This window comes from Schistocerca americana, chromosome 6 (genome assembly GCF_021461395.2).
Source record: "Schistocerca americana isolate TAMUIC-IGC-003095 chromosome 6, iqSchAmer2.1, whole genome shotgun sequence".
NCBI lineage: Eukaryota > Metazoa > Arthropoda > Insecta > Orthoptera > Acrididae > Schistocerca > Schistocerca americana.
This window is the reverse complement of record NC_060124.1, coordinates 151,130,214-151,149,546: the sequence shown is the minus strand read 5'-3', so window position 1 is coordinate 151,149,546 and position 19,333 is coordinate 151,130,214. Positions and strand designations below refer to the sequence as shown.

The 19,333-nt window shown below is 37.6% G+C and overlaps 1 protein-coding gene across 3 annotated transcripts in view; it reads left to right on the top strand.

The window, feature by feature from the left end:
- The window catches only part of LOC124619191 (glutathione synthetase-like), a 151,344-nt gene that overhangs the window by 25,639 nt on the left and 106,372 nt on the right, over nucleotides 1-19,333 (top strand). For all 3 annotated transcript variants that reach the window (XM_047145410.1, XM_047145409.1, XM_047145408.1), the window contains exon 4: nucleotides 7,674-7,749. In XM_047145410.1, the coding sequence (XP_047001366.1) occupies nucleotides 7,674-7,749 (76 nt within the window). The remainder of the gene's footprint in view (nucleotides 1-7,673; nucleotides 7,750-19,333) is intronic.

Here is a 19,333-nt window from a genome sequence, read left to right as displayed (position 1 = left end):
ACAGAAATTAATGACACATACAACACAGAACAAATTATAAATGAAGAACAAAAAGGCTGTTGCAAAGGAGCACGAGGATGTAAAGAGCAACTGATAATAGATGCAGAGGTAACATATCAAGCTAAAACTAAACAAAGGTCGCTACACTATGCATACATTGATTACCAAAAAGCCTTTGATAGTGTACCCCACTCATGGTTACTACAAATATTGGAAATATACAAAGTAGATCCTAAATTGATACAGTTCCTAAACATAGTAATGAAAAATTGGAGAACCACACTTAATATCCAAACAAATTCAAACAATATCACATCACAGCCAATTCAGATTAAGCGTGGAATATACCAAGGAGACCCATTAAGTCCTTTCTGGTTCTGCCTTGCTCTGAACCCACTATCCAACATGCTAAATAATACAAATTATGGATACAATATTACTGGAACATACCCACACAAAATCACACATCTGCTATACATGGATGATCTAAAACTACTGGCAGCAACAAATCAACAACTCAACCAATTACTAAAGATAACAGAAGTATTCAGCAGTGGTATAAATATGGCTTTTGGAACATACAAATGTAAGAAAAATAGCAGAGTCAAGGGAAAACACACTAAACAAGAAGATTACATATTGGATAACCACAGCGACTGCATAGAAGCGATGGAAAAAACAGATGCCTATAAATATCTAGGATACAGACAAAAAATAGGAATAGATAATACAAATATTAAAGAAGAACTAAAAGAAAAATATAGACAAAGACTAACAAAAATACTGAAAACAGAATTGACAGCAAGAAACAAGACAAAAGCTATAAATACCTATGCTATACCAATATTGACCTACTCATTTGGAGTAGTGAAATGGAGTAACACAGACCTAGAAGCACTCAATACACTTACATGATCACAATGCCACAAATATAGAATACATCACATACATTCAGCAACAGAAAGATTCACATTAAGCAGAAAGGAAGGAGGAAGGGGATTTATCAACATAAAAAACCTACATTATGGACAGGTAGACAATTTAAGAAAATTCTTTCTAGAACGAGCAGAAACTAGCAAAATACACAAAGCAATCACTCATATAAATACATCGGCTACACCACTGCAATTTCATAACCACTTCTACAACCCTTTAGATCACATAACATCAACAGATACGAAGAAAGTAAATTGGAAAAAGAAAACACTACATGGCAAGCACCCGTATCATCTAACACAGCCACACATCGATCAAGACGCATCCAACACATGGCTAAGAAAAGGCAATATATACAGTGAGACGGAAGGATTCATGATTGCAATACAGGATCAAACAATAAACACCAGATATTACAGCAAGCATATTATTAAAGATCCCAATACCACAACAGATAAATGCAGATTTGCAAACAACAAATAGAAACAGTAGATCACATCACAAGTGGATGTACAATACTAGCAAATACAGAATACCCCAGAAGACATGACAATGTAGCAAAAATAATACATCAACAACTTGCCATACAACATAAACTAATAAAACAAAACGTTCCCACATACAAGTATGCACCACAAAATGTACTGGAGAATGATGAATACAAATTATACAGGAACAGAACCATTGTAACAGATAAAACACCACCACATATAAAACCTGACATCATACTCACTAATAAAAAGAAGAAATTAACACAACTAATCAAAATATCCATACCCAATACAACAAATATACAGAAGAAAACAGGAGAAAAAATTGAAAAATACATCCAACTGGCTGAGGAAGTCATAGACATGTGGCATCAGGATAAAGTTGACATCATACCAATTATACTATCAACTACAGGAGTCATACCACACAGTATCCACCAGTACATCAACGCAATAAAGCTACATCCAAACGTATACATACAATTACAGAAATCTGTAATTATTGATACATGTTCAATTACCCGAAAGTTCCTAAATGCAATGTAACATATACCGTACAGTTAAAAGGAAGTCACGCTTGATCAAGGTCCGTGTCACTTTCCATTTTTAACCAGACATAACGTGTGAGACAGGAAAGAGAAATAATAATAATGTTCATGCTCCTGCTCTGTTTATTTCTGCTGCTTGTTTTCTCCTCTATCAGGTGTCTCCCCAAGTATTATGTAATGGAATGCCTCCTAGATATGGGTGGTTCTGAGAAAATGAAATATTCAGGCAGGCCTTAAATAAATTAGCCCACCAGTAGACAACAGCACTTTCAGTATCGAATACATATGGGGATAAACCCGATACAGTTACAAGCAGACACAGGTAAAGATGGCAATCATTGATTTGGCTATCTCACAGCATTGTGGAAAGCAAGGAAAAGTTAGCACATAAATCATCTCACTACAGCAAACTATTTGCATCAATGATGTATCCTCCTGGAACTAAATTTTCCAGAGTTAAAATAATCCCCCATTCTGATCACCAGGTGAGACATCGCAGATGTGTTTGATAATAGAAACCAAGCAAAAATAAAGTTACAGCAAAAAAAAAAAAAAAAAAAAAAAAAAACCACACTATAAAAGGTGGTAACATGAGATGTTAGATCATTGAGTTTTTGGTAAATTGGAGAACACAAAATAGGAGGTGACAAGACTACAAATAGGTTAGAAATGAATGGAATTGATGGGAAGATAAAGGGGATTTCTGGGGTGGCAATTTCTGTGCATCAGGCAGTTAAAACAAAAGAACTGAAATTGGTATAGTATTGTCCAAGTACTTGGGTAAGAGTCAAAAGTGACTTACTATATAGTGGCAGGGTAATGCTAATTAAATTCAAAGCAGAACAGTAGATTTAGCTGCCATCAAAGTATATATGCCAATATCTGAACATAGTGGCAACGAAATGAGAGTTTATGAACAACTTCAAGAGGTTCAGCAATATTTGCACGATGGAGATAATATTATTATGGACTACTGAAACGCTGTGGTAGGACATGCACAAGAAACTGGAGTAATGGGTTATGGATTAAGAATTAGAAATCAGAGGACAGACTTTTTGAATTTGCATAAAAAATACTTTATGATCATTAATGTGTTATTTCAGAACCACCCAAGATGATATACATTTAAAAAAAAAAAAAAAAAAAAAAAAAAAAAAGAAGGTACAGGATGCTATCAATTTGACTACATTATTGTTAGAAATGAATTACAGAAACCAAATCGGACGAAGAAAGATTATAGAAATTCTGTGAAGTTCAAACCCAAGACAACGTTTGTTAAACAACAAACCACTATTCGGAAAATCAAATGGCAATAATAACTCCATCAAAGGACACAATTTGCTTCACAAAATGAATCCATGAAGCTATGGGAAATGATCACTTAATAATGTTAACAGCACAAAGAAGAAAGTGCAAAGAAAAAGTGAACTGGAACACAGGAGACTGAGAAACAAAGTTAAGAGAGAAGGCAAAAAAAAAAAAACTAAAAATGGTTGGAAATGGTGTGTGATAATTAGTGAAAACTACAAAGCAGGAAAGGCGCACACGCCCATATAAAAAAAGCATTATGTAAAACAAAAACACAATAATTAGTCCATTCCAACAAGCGAAGGATTCCTACAGAACATGAGCATATAGCTTAAAAATGCAAAAAGTGTATTGAAGAATTGTTTTACAAGCTAGAATAGTTCAGTGGATTAAAATAAGAAGAAAAAGTAAAACAAATGGAATGATACTGGAAATTACAGAAAATTAATTTTTTAAAAAGCGTTAAATTACTGGAAAGAAAAAGCTAGTGATATTGATAACATCCCTCCAGAAGACTTAAGAAAAGTATCATGATTATGGTTTTTAAGCACAACAGAGCAGCTACATGTGAAGATCACAAGACTTTGAATATACCCATTGATAATATTAAGAAGAATAATATGGTCAACAGAAAACTTTACATAGCTTTTGTAGACCTAAGTAAAGCATTAAACACTACAACTGGAGCAGAATTGTGGAAATTCTAATAATGACTAAAGTAGACTACAGGGACAGAAAAATAATTAAAGAACTATACAAAGAATAAGAAACAGTTGTGGGAAATTCACAAAAAGAAACTAGAATTCTTAAAGGTGTCAGGCAGGGATGCGGTCTGTCTCCATCCCTATTCAACATCAACATAGAACATGCAATAAATGAGCATGCAATAAGAGTGCAACAAATACTGTATAGGTATCAAAACAAATTGAGATAGAAAACAAATAACTATGTTTATGAGTGGCATAGTTTGATAGCTCCAGATGAAGGAATTCTCCACAGAATCTGGTTTTGGTTACAGTACTGAGGGATGAGTACAAAATGGAAATAAATAAAAGAAATAGTACTGTTGTATGTATTGTGTAGTGTCTGTTCTTTTGGAAATGTCCAAAAGAACAGACCACACACATTCTTGATTCTATGGCTGTGTATGTGAAGATGAAAATGAATTACTGGTGTCAGTCACATGAGGGCATTGACATAATTCAATTATAAATGAAAATATGTGCTGGACAGGGACTCAAACCCAGATTTCCTGGTTGATGATATTGGCTATCTGAGCACAACTCCCATGCTACCTAAATTCTCAACATGTCGCACACTACTTCCATAGTGCCTGCTTCTCCACCACACCCATCACTCACAGCATTTTAGCTGGATTCCCACAAGAGGGCAACCATAGGTTGCATCCACACTGAAAATTTATCGTGAATTGCCATCATAACATAGATAGTAGATCAATTTCACTTTTATTTTGTATGTAGATGGTGTAGGCAAAAGGTAACGGGGAATTTTTTTTAATTTCGTGGGCTTTATAATTCAGTTTTCAATTTTTTTTTTTATCTTGTTGGTACATGTGTTCCTGAGGTATGATTGCATTTTCACCTTGTTTTGCATATTTGTTTATTGCTGACAGTTGAAAATTTTATATATGTTTTTGAGTGCTTGCCAAATTTTTACTTTCAAAAAAGGATCAAAGAATTTGCATTAAATTTTGCTTGAAAAATGGAATAAATTGTGGCATCACATTTGAAATGGTTACTGGCTTTTGGCAAAACTGCTATGATTAAGACAAGAGTGTGAGTGGTGTAAATGTTTCAAAGGGGGTCAAGAAGACGTTGAAGGTGACAACCCTGGACACCCGCAATGATCACAGTGTGGAAGAAGTAAAGAAAATAGTTCTGGAAAATTGCCAAATCCCCATCAGAGATTCTGCTGATAATGTCGGCATATCTTTTGGCTCATGCCAAGAAATTTTCTGGATGTTTTGGGCATGAAACCTGTAGCAGCAAAGTTTGTTCTGAAATTGTTGAATTTTGTCCAAAAATGTCATTGCATAGGCGCCACTCAGAAATTGCTGAATGAAGTGTACAATCATCCAGACCTTTGAAAGAAAGTTATAACAGGTATTGAAACATGGATAAATGGGTATGACATCGAAACCAAGACCCAGTCACGCCTTTGAAAACTGCCTGATGAGCAAAAATGGAAAAAAATTCAACAAGTTCGATTACATGTGAAGATTACAATGGGTTAGTGCATCTTGAGTTCTTGCCTTATGGTCATGTAAGGAATATGTGAAGCAATCCGAAGAAAACAACAAATGTTGTGGAAAAAACCACTCATGGAAATTGCATCACAATAGTCCTTTTGCTCACACCTCATTGCTTCTTGGTAATTTTTTTTTTTTTTTTTTTCGGGGTGGGGGGGGGGGGGGGGAAGGGGGTGGCTGTTTGTTTCACCAGCCACTGTATTCAATGGACATGGCCCCACTGTGGCTTCTTTCCATTCCTAGGGCTGAAGAGAACCATGAAAGGATTTTGTTTTGGCATCATTGCTGAGATAAAAACAGAATTGTTAGAGAAGGTGAACACCATAACGAAAAGTGTATTCTAGAAGTGCTTCCAAGATTAGAAAAAGTGCTGGCACAACTGTATTATACCTGAGGGGAATTACGTTAAGGGACAAAGTTGATGTTGATGAATAAATAAAGATTATTTAAGAAAAACAAAAATTCCTGTTACTTTTTGAACACACCTCTTAATCCGCATGGGATTGTGTACGTGTGGGGTCTGTTCTTTCAGACAAGTCCAAAAGAACAGACACCACATATATAATAGTAGTATCTCCCCTATGCCAGATGATTCATGATAAATCTTCATTGTGGATGCACCCCAAATCCATCCTCTTGTGGGAGTTCAGCTAAAATTCGTTGACCTTTGGGAATGATGAACGGGGGGCACTACGGAAGTAGTGTGTGCAAGTTGAGAATTCAAATCGGATGGGAATTGTGCTTGGATAGCTGAGGCCATCAAGGCATCTGATCGCATCAGGCAGGAAATCAGAGTTCAGGTCCCAGTCTGGCACAAACTTTCACTCGTCGCCCTTCAATTATTTCAATGCGCTCATGCAGCTGAGGTTGGTAATTCACTTTCATAAATATTAGTGTCCTCAAAGAAATCAAAGCAACTTAATGCTAGAGGAAATAAATAAAACAAATAAGATACATGAGTATTTAAGAAGTGAGATAACTGAAGATTGAAGAAACAGACAAGACATAAAACAAAAAATTAGAGAAGAAAAATCAAAGTTTATGAATGAAACAAAAATGCTTTGTTTCAACAACAATATTGAAGTTAGGTAAATGATAGTAAAATTCCTGTTAAAGATAAAGTGTACAGTTAATCAAGATGTCTTGCAAAGATTTGGCCATTTACGAGAACAATAATGGAAAGATTGTGTGGGTGTATATTGGTCACACAATACGAGGTAACCAGTTCCTTGTAAAAGTCCAAGAAGGAACATTACAAGGAAATGTAGCCTGAGGAAGACTACAACTGGCAGTATAAAAGGAAGCTACATAAACTTCTGTAGACTCCAGTTATGCAGAAATGAAGAAGTTAGCTTCTATTAGATCCAGATGGAGAATCCCAAACAATTAAAAGATAGAAGAAGAAGAAGAAAAAAAAGCCAAAAGTTTAATACATTTGTGTTTTGTCATTTCTTTTGTTGTTCAACTTCCACTCCCTTTTCTCTCCAAACCAACTTTTTTTTATTTATATTGTCTTTATAAGATTACACTCTTTTGATAATATCACTGTTCCATTTATACAGTTATTTACTTATGACTACATGAGCTATTTAGATCCTCCCACTCTACTATTTTCCCTGAACTCTGAAGGTGGGAGCTTGGACTCCAAACACATCATTGCACCTCTGTACCCTCCTAGACTCAATCTCTGTTAACATATCTTCCTACAGTTATAGTTTTATTTAGTTGGATAGGTAAAAAATCTACTCACCAAGCGGCAGCAGAACACACACATAAGACTGTTGTGACTGGCAAGCTTTTGGAGCCAGTTGCTCCTCCTTCAGGCAGAAGGGTTGAAGGGGAAGGAAGAAGGATGAAGGAAGAAGGATGAAGGAAAAGGACTGGAGAAGTCTAGGAAAAGGGGTAGATTTCACAAAGTCACCCCAGAACCGCAGGTCACGGGAGATGTACCGTACAGGATGAGAAGGAAGAAGGAGCCACTGGCTCCAAAAGATTGCTAATCACAACAGTCTTTTATGTGTGTGTTCTGCCGACTATCCAATTAAATAATTTTATCGATAATTGATTGTTTTCACAGTTATAGTGTATAGCTCTTCATTACAATCTTCTTCTCACTTACAGCACTATAGAAGTAGATGAATTCACAGGAAATATGTTCAAGATTTATGAAACTGTTTATAATGAAGGTTTTGCTCAGGTATGTTACACCCTTGTATGACATCAGCTTTTATAAGAAATTGCATTTGTATATATACTTTTTATAAATTGCTTTATTGTGCACATTTTATTTGAATGGCACTTATAATATGCCCTGGAAGCAAGTGGACTTTACCTTTTGTAAAATATTTTAGTCTTGTGGTGCTGTTCAGTAAGTAGTAACTAATCATGTAAGTGGCATTCTTCCCATGTAATGGTCTGTATTTGCTGGTGACTGATGAAGTTTGCTTCCTTTCTCTTCAATTCTATGGTTTGTGTGTTTTGCATTACCTTGTCTTACTTTGTACGGTGACTTTATTGTGGATATGATCAGTGTTTTTGTAATCACTTTATTACAGTAACTTACTACACTGAGACTAACGCAGACAGATGATATGTGCACAATGGGGTTTATTTTTCTTTTTAAAGTAAAATGTGTTTGCTATACCAATGGGTAATGGCTTTGCACATACACAGGGATGAAATGACACATTAATTGCACACCTGGGGGAGCTAGTGCTTATGACAGCTAAGTTTGGGTATGTAGCATATTGCAGTTTGGCATCATTGATGATACTTTGTAAATATGTTATATACCTTTGTTGAAATCCAAGGTAGTAATATTTTGACAGAAGAAAACATTATATGGAAGGTAGACTATATGTATAACTTATAACTATATGTATAATTGTATTATGTATAAAAACAGAGATGAGGTGACTTACCGAACAAAAGCGCTGGCAGGTCAATAGACACACAAACAAACACATCATTAATTTGAATCCAACAATTACGTATAATTGTATTTATTGACATCAGGAGGAGTCAGATTTTTGAAAAATCTAAATATTTACTTGTGTGTGGATCTGATACCCTGATAAGGCCCAATAGGCAATAGTAACAGATGAGGTGAAAGTAAAGTAAACTTTTAAATATCAAGTAGAAAATGCTATACATAAATAATGTATATGTTGGCATAAACACATGCATGTTAGTCAAGAAGTTCAGACAGGTTGTTTAGCAACAAATATTTGAGATCTTTACCTAAGAATGTGTTATTGGGATCCTACACTTCTGAGTAGTAATCGTTCTAAACATTTTATTGTTCCTTGCAATTAGTGACTGTTCCTCCACATAGAAATTATTGCAACTGACTTATTCCTTGAGAGACAGCTTGCGTTCATGTTTCCACAACTTCTCAGAGTGAAAGAGTGAACATATGACTATTCAGTTGTGTAATACTTGCACTGAAAAATTCATTTGTCCTTAAACTGCAGTAGCAGATATATTAATGACACTATAGTAACTGGCATGATTGGATTCCGATGCTTCACTCCTATCATATCTTCTTTCATTAAAACCACACAGGTCTGGCATTCAGTTTTCAGGCAGTCCAAAGATTTTTTTTTCCTGTCACATCACTTTTTTTTACTTCTGCCAGTGATTTTTTAATGTGAAATGTGTGAATCTGCACTATGGTTCAGTGTGTAATAAACACAAACCCACTTGACAGTTTAAAGATTGGTGAAAGATAACTCAAAGACGACCATGCCTAGTAAATTTATGTGGTGTTCAAATGTGCATTCAAGTTGAGGATAGATTTACTTTAAAATTCTTAACTTCATTTCCAGTTTCAAATATACAATAAAATTTAGATTTTTTACAGCTTTGCTCGTCTTAAATTATTTCATTAAATCTATCTTTGCTTGTGGTTGATCATTTGTAATTTGAAGCCAGTTCTGCTGCCTGGAAAAGATATTTAACTGCAGTAGCATTCTTTCTGTTTACAGTTGTTTGTGAATTATTATTTTAAGTTCATTTCCAAGCAGCAGGTTCATTTTGACTATAAATTGCTCCACTGCCACATAAAAATTTTCTTTTGCACCTTCTTTCCCAGACATTCGCCTGTAACAAGGGTACGCATTATTGCATAGCTTCCATTGCCCTATTCCAGATACAGAACATTTCTTGGCCTAATATGTGATAATTACTCTCCCCTTCTTTTTGTTAAAAAGAAATTGAATACAAGGCATTTGCTCCATTATAAAATTGACGGATACATACATAGTCTTTTGCACAATTGGACACTTCAGAAAAAAATAAAATTAAAAAAAAAAACACCCCTCCATGACTGTGCCCATAGGTACTAGGAATAGTATGCGCATACTGAAGGATTGCAGTATTAGTGATTCCTTTGTAGTGGTCATTGGTGGTCACATGGTGCTCAGGAGGCCTGTTTTGACTCTACATGCAATAAATATGCTGGTTTAGTGGTGAACAATGTTTGAAACAGTCACTCTAGGATACAAGCATGCCCCACTGCCCAGTAAGTACTATTGTCAAACACATTCAGACATTTGAAAGGGATAACGTTGTGGGCCTACGGGAAAAATACTTGCTGTGTTTCCATTTCCCAAAAAAGATAAGTTTCATGGAAAATCACTGCAAACACATAGCGAGACACTGTTCGCAGCTGTTGAGACTGTTAAAAATTGTTGGGAAACAGGTACACTAAGGGCACACTATAGGGGATTTAAAACAGCTGCCAGAGCCATGTGCCCTGAACACACAAAAGAGAGCAAAGAAAAAGGAGAGAGTGGGGATATGATGATAGTGGGATGTTGCTTTTGAAGGGCAGTTGAAACACAAATAGTCGGAAATGTATCATTTACAGTAGTTACTGTTTAAATGTACTAATTAATGAAATTTAAGTAAACATAACTAAATTGAATATATTACTTTCACACTTATGAATTCAACTGATAAATATATATAAATATTATAATTAATAGTTTAACTTGGTGAAGAATAAAGAAAGAAGGAAATTATGGTAGAGCAAAAATCGAACTCAAGACAGCAAATTGATACTCAGTGCAGTAGACTACTGCGCTATGCCACTTACTTGATCCTTGTTGCTCAGAAATACTTCACATTGTACTTGAAAATCTTTAGAGTGTGGTTTTTCTTCCTCCTATGGCCCACTCAGATGAGAAATTCCAGGTATTTGAAAGGGCTCTCTGCTTCTACTCAAGCAGTTTGAACAAAATTGACGAGCAACGCTACAATCCAGTCCCACTGTAAACAATGTTCTTGAACGTGAGATGAAGTGCACAAAGCTAGGATGCCAGTGTTCTTTAGCCATATAAATTTGTGAATATCTTCCATGCTTCTAATGAATTGAATCACCATTCAGATCCTGGCCATCAGGTCAGCCTTTTGGTAGTAGCAGTTGTGGAATTGGTGACAGTGTGTGCAGTAAGCAACCTAATATACTAGGATGAGAGCTTCCATTCTAATAATCCAGGGAGACCTAAAAAAATTGTCTCCGAGGACAATGTTTGATGGATTGCAAAAAAACATAGTAAAGTGAAGTGTGCATAAATAAAGATGATACAACAGTAGAGATCACATTTGAGATATTATTCTACTGTAATATTACACAGAGGAATGATTAAAAAACCTACTACAGTAACTCAGAACAATATGTGGCCTGGTACGAAAGTGAGGGGTTTGTTGCTAGACACAGATTACTCACAGACGATATTATTACTAAGTAGTGACGCTGAAATTGCCTTATATAACACCAGTTTGTGGGGGCAGAGTATTCCAAGTGCGAATTGAATATAATCTACCTAAACATTATATACCATGGTACTAGTAGCACGACAGGATGGCCTCATTGGGAGATACTTTGCAAAAATGGGTTACCTTGATACTGTTGTTGGTGTGGTCTTTAATCCAGAGACTGGTTTGATGCAGCTCTCCGTACTACTCTATCCTGTGCAAGCCTCTTCATCTTTGAATAACTCCTGCGACCTTCTGAATCTGCTTAGTGTATTCATCTCTTGGTCTCCATGTACAATTTTTATCCACCACACTTCCCTCCAATACTAAACTGGTGAGCCCTTGACTCCTCAGAATGTGTCCTACCAGCTGATCTCTTCTTTCAGTCAAGTTGTGCCACAAATTCCTCTTCTCCCCAGTTCTATTCAGTATCTCCTCATTAGTTACATGATCTACCCATCTAATATTCAGCATTCTTCGGTAGCATTTTGAAAGCTTCTATTCTCTTCTTGTCTAAACTATTTATCGTTCGTGTTTCACCTCCATACATGGCTACACTCCATACAAATACTTTCAGAAACATCTTCCTGACATTTAAATCTATACTCGATGTTAACAAATTTCTCTTCTTCAGAAACGCTTTACTTGCCATAGCCAGTCTACATTTTATATCCTCCCTACTTAGACCATCATCAGTTATTTTGCTTTCCAAATAGCAAAACTCATTTACTACTTTAAGTGTCTCATTCCTAATCTGGTTCCCTCAACATCACCTGATTTAATTCAACTACATTCCATTATCCTTGTTTTGCTCTTGTTGATGTTCGTCTTATGTCCTCCTTTCAAGACACTGCCCATTCTGTTCAGCTGCTCTTCCAGGTCCTTTGCTGTTTCTGACAAAATTACAATGTCACCAGCAAACCTCAAAGTTTTTATTTCTTCTCCATGGATTTTAATTCCTACTCTGAATTTTTCTTTTGTTTCCTTTACTGCTTGATCGATATACAGATTGAAGAACTTAGGAGATAGGCTACAACGGTGTCTCATTCCCTTCTCAATCACTGCTTCCCTTTTCATGCCCTCCAACTCTTATAACTGCCATCTAGTTTCTGTACAAATTGTAAATAGCCTTTTGCCCCCTGTATTTTACCCCTGCCACCTTCAGAATTTGAAAGAGAGTATTCCAGTCAACATTGTCAAAAGCTCTCTCTAAGTCTACAAATGCTAGAAACATAGGTTTGCCTTTCCTTAACCTATTGTGTAAGATAAGTTGTAGGGTCAGTACTGCCTTGCATGTTCCAACATTTCTACAGACTCCAAACTGATCTTCTCTGAGGTCGGCTTCTACCAGTTTTTACATTCTTCTGCAAAGATTTTGTGTTAGTATTTTGCAGCCATGACTTTAAACTGATAGTTCAGTAATTTTCACACCTGTCAACACCTGCTTTCTTTGGGATTGGAATTATTATATTCTTCTTGAAGTATGAGGGTATTTTGCCTGTCTCGTACATCTTGCTCATGAGATGGAAGAGTTTTGTCATGGCAGGCTCTCCCAAAGCAATCAGTAGTTCTATTGAAATGTTGTCTACTCCCCGGGGCCTTGTTTCAATGTAGGTCTTTCAGTGCTCTGTCAGATTCTTCATGCAGTATCATATCTCCCATTTCATCTTCATCTACGTCCTTTTCCATTTCCATAATATTGCCTCAAGTACATCGCCCACGTCTGGATGCTCTATATTCTCCTTCCACCTTTCTGCTTTCCCTTGTTTGCTTAGGACTGGTTTTCCATCTGCGCTCTTGATATTCGTACAGGTGGTTCTCTTTTCTGTAAAGGTCTCTTTAATTTTCGTATAGGCAGTATTTCTTAGCCATGCTTCTACATCCATACATTTGTCCTCTAGCCATCCCTGCTTAGCCATTTTGCACTTCCGGTTGATCTCATTTTTGAGACGTTTGTGTTCCTTTTTGCCTGCTTCATTTACTGCATTTTTATACTTCCTCCTTTCATCAGTTACATTCAGTATCTCTTCTGTTACCCAAGGATTTCTACTAGCCCTCATCTTTTTATCTACTTAACCCTCTGTTTCCTTCACTATTTCATCTCTCAAAGCTACCCATTCTTCTTCTACTATATTTCTTTCCCCTGTTCTTGTCAGTTGTTCTCTAACGCGCTCTCTGAAACTCTCTATAGCCTCTGGTTCTTTCAGTTTATCCAGGTCTCATCTCCTTAAATTCCTACCTTTTTGCAGTTTCTTCATTTTTAGTCTATAGTTCGTAACCAAGAAATTGTGGTCAGAGTTCACAGCTGCCCCTGGAAATGTCTTAAAATTATAACCTGGTTCCTAAATCTGTCTTACTGTGGGGGGTGGGATGGGATGGGATGGGGTGGTGTGGTTTGGTGTTACCTTAATAACTGACTGTAAACAAAGGGTATCTAATACAATACATAAGATTTGGTTGAGGCACCCAATAGTTTCCCTGTGCTGTTAGGTTGCAGTAAATAAGTATTGTAATTGTAAACAACAATGGAAATTGGTGGAAAGAATAATACATAAAATAAGGGAAAGGCACCCAAGCATGTATAACAAAAAGGACACCTACCCATATACACAACCACACAGACACCCAAATGCACACTCCCGCTCTGAGACAGACTATTGATTATCAATTATGGAAAGCAGTACATGGGCAGATGAGGTTGTGGGGGGGGGGGGGGGGTAAGAGAATTATGTACGAAGCAAGGAATGGGTAGCAGGATAGTGTGAGGTAGGTATTTTGGCAGGTGATTTGCGGGTACAAAACAAGAAGAAAGGAGTTTAGGGGGTAGAACATGAGAGAGAGACAGAGAGAGAGAGAGAGAGAGAGAGAGAGAGAGAGAGAGAGAGAGAGAGAGAGAGAGAGAGAGAGAGAGAGAGCATCCACATGCAGGGGGGATGGAAGGAAGAGTGGTGGGAGAAGGCAGTGCACAGTCTGGATGGAGGAGGAATGGTGTGGGCAGAAGAGAGAAGACAAAGGTAAGGCAGTGAAAAATAGGTTAGCAGAGGTTTAGGCCAAGGGATTACGAGAGTGGTGTAGCGGAGAGAGACTTCCCACCTGCATAGCTCAGAGAAACTAGTGTTGGAAGGGAGTATCCAAATGAATCACATTGCGAAGCAGCTGTAGAAGTCGTTTTTGTGTCAAATAATCTCTTCCTTACAACCTTGCCACTCATGAATACTGCATTACAATGGAAAAGAGGAATTGTTGAAATGTCGTTATTAATAGACAGTGTCATATCCATGCACAGGTCAGCAATGCCATGCCAATGCCTCTAACACTAGTAAACCTGTCAACCAACAACTGTCCAGCACTTCTCTGATCGTCTAGTATCACCCTGGCCTAAAAAAACTCAACTACGCCTTTCTTTAGGGCTCGTCATGCCCTGAGATGAGGTATATTCTACCCAAAATCCTACTATAACCCAATAACCCAAACTAGTGTTCCACCAACCAAACCAACCTACAGAATATCATTTTTCATCCCTATTTCAATTTTGCACCGCATGGGTAATGTCCTTGTGGCAAAGCCAGGTGCAAGGCATGTTTCACATCCCACCTGCCACCTCCTACCACCACAAACCAGTGACAGGCATTTCTTACCCAATAAAAGGCTATACCCAGGCCGGTGGAACATGTCACTTGACAGCTTGCGTGTTGTTGGCTACACTGCGATTGCAAGGTTGCAATAGCTGCCACCGCACACGCCCACAACTCCGAAGTATGTTTTGTACATGTAAGCTACAATCGACATTTATACGTAAGTGCAACAAAGTACGTTTTTCTAACAATGGAGAGGACGATGACGGAGACTAAGCGTTTGATAGTATATTAAACCGGAAAAAAAAAACACCCGAAGTTAATGACAATATCTACGAAAAGTAATTCATTCCAAATTGTTACAGTAATAGCTGCATGTAAAAGGTTGTATAATAATGTAATCTAAGCATACCAAATAACACACTATCCACACTCATAGAAAGAAATAAAGCAAAGCATGCATAGCTTACCTGATTGCAGAGAGAAAAAGAATTAATTCTGTATACATTTACACTCACCAATTTACGATATCAGTGGCGCAATTCCATCCAGTTCTCCTTCACTGTCATCGGAATTGGCGCCAAAACTGTTGTCTTAGTCATCATAATCATTAAGAGAAATCATTAATTGTTCATTTTCATTTATAATGCCATCTATAGTCTGTGCTTCTCTTATTAGTTTAGCAGCATGGTCTACTTTTTTCCTCCATGAGGTAGCATCTACAGTAGCAAGATCTTCAAGTAGCAGTCTTTCCACTTCTGTTATAGTAAAAGTATTGTTATTACTTCTAATGTATGCCTTAACTTCACTCCAAACCAATGCAATTGGATTAAAATGACAGTGATAAGGTGGTAGCCTAGTTACCAAGTGACCCTGTTTGCTTGCAATTTCGTCTACAATCTATTTAGGCGTCACAGACGTATTTTGTTATACGAGCAAGTATAATAGCAGCTTTGTCATGCTCATGTCCGCAGCAATGTCTCTCGCCTGCAACCACTGCACCATAATTTCTTTATGGTCACTAGTGGTTGGAGTTTTATCTAAAATCATGGAGTGGTACGGTGCATTGTCCATCACAAAAAATGTCGGAACACTATACTGGAGCAACAAATTCTTAAACCACTGTAAGAACCGTGGGTGGTCCATATCCTCATGATAGTCACCGGTTTTTTTCGATCGAAAATCTAGAAGTCCTTCAGGCACAAAGCCGTTTGAAGATCCTGTGTGGGCCGCAATTAATCGGGATCCTCTTCCTGTTGGCTGATGACCGCTGCTATTCGGAATATCGTCTGTCCAGCATTTCTCCAGCGTTGACCCAGGTTTCATCTAACCATATGACTGAGTGTATGTCCTTTCCTACAATTTTGTGTAAGAAAATGGTACGAGCTGCAACAACATGAGCTTTTTCTAGTAACAGTTTTCATCCATCTAACTTTTTAAAACAGAAGCCCATACTTTTTAATATCATCTTAAGTGACGTTTTCTGCCCTGAGAAAAGTTCACTTTCTTTTAAAGAAATTAGCAACTTCGCTATTGTGGGGTAATCTTTCCTTTTATTGTATCTGTATATGTGCCGACGAATTGCATCGGATTGGAAAGAATCAATATCTGTAACAGGATGAGGCTGCTTTTTTTCCTTGCCTGGAGTACTTAAAAACACACTGTTTCTTCCACAGGGGCTTTCTTCCACACTGTTTACTTCACTGCCTTGTAAGTCTTGAAGTAGCACCCCTTTCCTTATAACTGTTCTTTCACTGAGTCCTAGAGTTTTCGAGATATGCTCTAAAACTTTATTGGCAGGAATCGACGCATGCCCATGAACAGAAACAAATTCTTTTTCTTGCTCGTAAAACTCATACGCCCTCCATAGCAATTCCAAAGCCTGACTATTTAATGGCACTCCACGGCGCAACGTATTGTCGTTTGGTGAACGACATCATTTTGGTGACATTGTTTAACAAACAAAAACTGTAGAGTCGAGGCGGTAACAAAACGCAACAACAGGCGTTCGGGCACTAACATACAATGTTTACATGGAAGCCGGCAACGTGGTAGCATCAACGCCGGAACCGGCTTTTGTTCGGTGCTGTTATTGGTTCAGAAGACGCGGTGCCTTCCATTCCTCACTTGTTTGTTAGTTATACTACAAACTGTACGGTGCTTGGGGAATGGCCTTGAAGTGACATATTTCAGCAGCCCGTGTATAGGCCACATGGAAAAGCGGCCATCTGATATATCAGCTATGCTGCAATTACTGTACAGAATTCTGTGTGGGCTTGACTATTAACCAACTGTGCACTTGCATGAATGGCCACCGCTGAACTGTGGAAAACCACAAACTTGACCATCCAGTTGCCAGACATGCTGCACACCACTATACAGATGACTTCAACAGCTGCCTCGCTATGGCAGCCACTTGGATACTCCTTTCCAGTACTAATATCTCTGAAATATGCAGGTGGGAATTGTCTCTCCGGCATTATACCCTGACTCTCACAATTCCGCTGGCCTAAACCTCCACTAACCTGTCTCCCATTGCCTCACCTTAACTTTTCCCTTCGCTCTTCTGTCCACACCACTCCTTCATCTAAATATATACCACAAGTCCTCTGTCAAGACCTATCTCAGGCTACCCTGGTACCTTTTCCTTGACCTGTGCATTCTTCGCTGCCCCCTTCCCACCTCATCTGCCCAAGCAACTGCTCTTAATCATTGACAATTAGTTGAAAGTCTTGCCGCAGCCATGGGGTTTGCATTCGGTTGTCTGTGTGGTTGTGCCTGCGTGTGTACTTTTGCTAGAAAAAGAGAAAGAGCTAGAAAATTAGTATGAATAGGCCTACTGTTTTGTGTTGTATGTTTCTCTGCACCATTATCGGTCCACTAAATGTTAGACGTTGCCTTTCCCTTATTTTACATACTGTAACATTAGTAGACAAACCAATTTATTGGAGGAAACCTTGTACAGGAGTTCTTAATTTTACTAAAGTTGATGTCTTTTTTATTGTGATAGCTGTTGTTGAATTTTGTCATAAAAATGGTGGATTAGCTGCTGGCTTTTTCTCTTATTATAAGGAGTTGGGACAGAATGTACCTTGTGTTTTCTATTAGTTTTTCCAGTAACTGCTAATTAGCAAAGGATATCCAGGATGTATCTGTACTGTCATTAATGTATAGCCAGTGGTTGTGTGAATAACAAAGATTTTGCAGATCATTCATCGTAAAATAATATAAATACCTAGCTTTACAGTTTCTGATGATTTGTTGCCGGAGGAGATCTAGCATTGGGAAGAAATTTTTACCAAAGACCCAAAAATGGTATGTTATCAAGGAAAAAGGTGATGTGATAGCCAGTTCTCACAGCAGACAACTTTGTTTGAAAAATAAGTTTTAGTGTTGTTTTAAATCTAGTTGTTGTCATTCGAAGTTTCTCATCCAGCATATTGCTTTATTGTAGAAACCAGTGTAAATAACTTGTACAAGGTCTAGAATGTTTGTGACCGATGCAACACTTGCCTTCAAAATATTGTAATAGGCTCTTTAGTGGCATTTAATGAAACTGAGCAATTTTATGAGGTGGGATGACGCCACTTGTCTGCATTTTTATCTTGGTGTGTTTCGTGTTGGACACCGTATGTAGCTGTATTCTGAAGGCAGGAGTCACAAAATCAGTAAAAAAGCTATACTGTTTCTGTTCAAATACAGAAACTGAAATTGATATTTTTATTGTACTGGCTTCCATGGAATGCTGTCATTGTTTTTCCAAGTGTGTTATAGTTGTAAACCCACAGTTTGTTCCTGTAGCAATATAGATAGGAACTGGAGTGCCTGCATGTACACAAATATGTGAGCAAGTTGTGTGTGAAATATGATTCTTTCTGTTTGTATTATTTACACATATTTTACCAGACCCACATGCACATGGCCCTTACATTTCAGTTATAGATGCATCAGTTGTTATTTTAAACAAGTGTGAGATGAAAATATACAGTTCACAAGGTGGATTGCATATATGGAAATTACTCTGTTGTTTACAGAAACACTCCTCTGAATTACTTGACCACCTCATAGGTTGCTAGTAATTCACAGTTGAAGGCAGATGGCTTTGACTGTGAAGCCATGAGCTTTTTTCAAAAAGTTGCATAGTGGCTGAGTCTCACTTCCCACAACTTGTTGCTGTGCCGCACCGATTGTGTTGTCACTGGCATCTGTGGTGATAGTGACCTGCACATCCAGTGTAGGATGACCTGATGTAATTGCGTGTCCTGGACAGCCCTTAGCAATTCATATGTGTCCTTCATTTTACTAGTCCAAACTCTCGTCTTTCCCTGAGTTGTTTCCACCTGGTGAAGGCATTGGTTAGGGGTGTTTGTATCACCACTGCTTGCAGTAGGTGATGCAGGTAGAAGTTCTTGGACCCTAAGAAGTGTCAAAGCTCACGGTAATTCA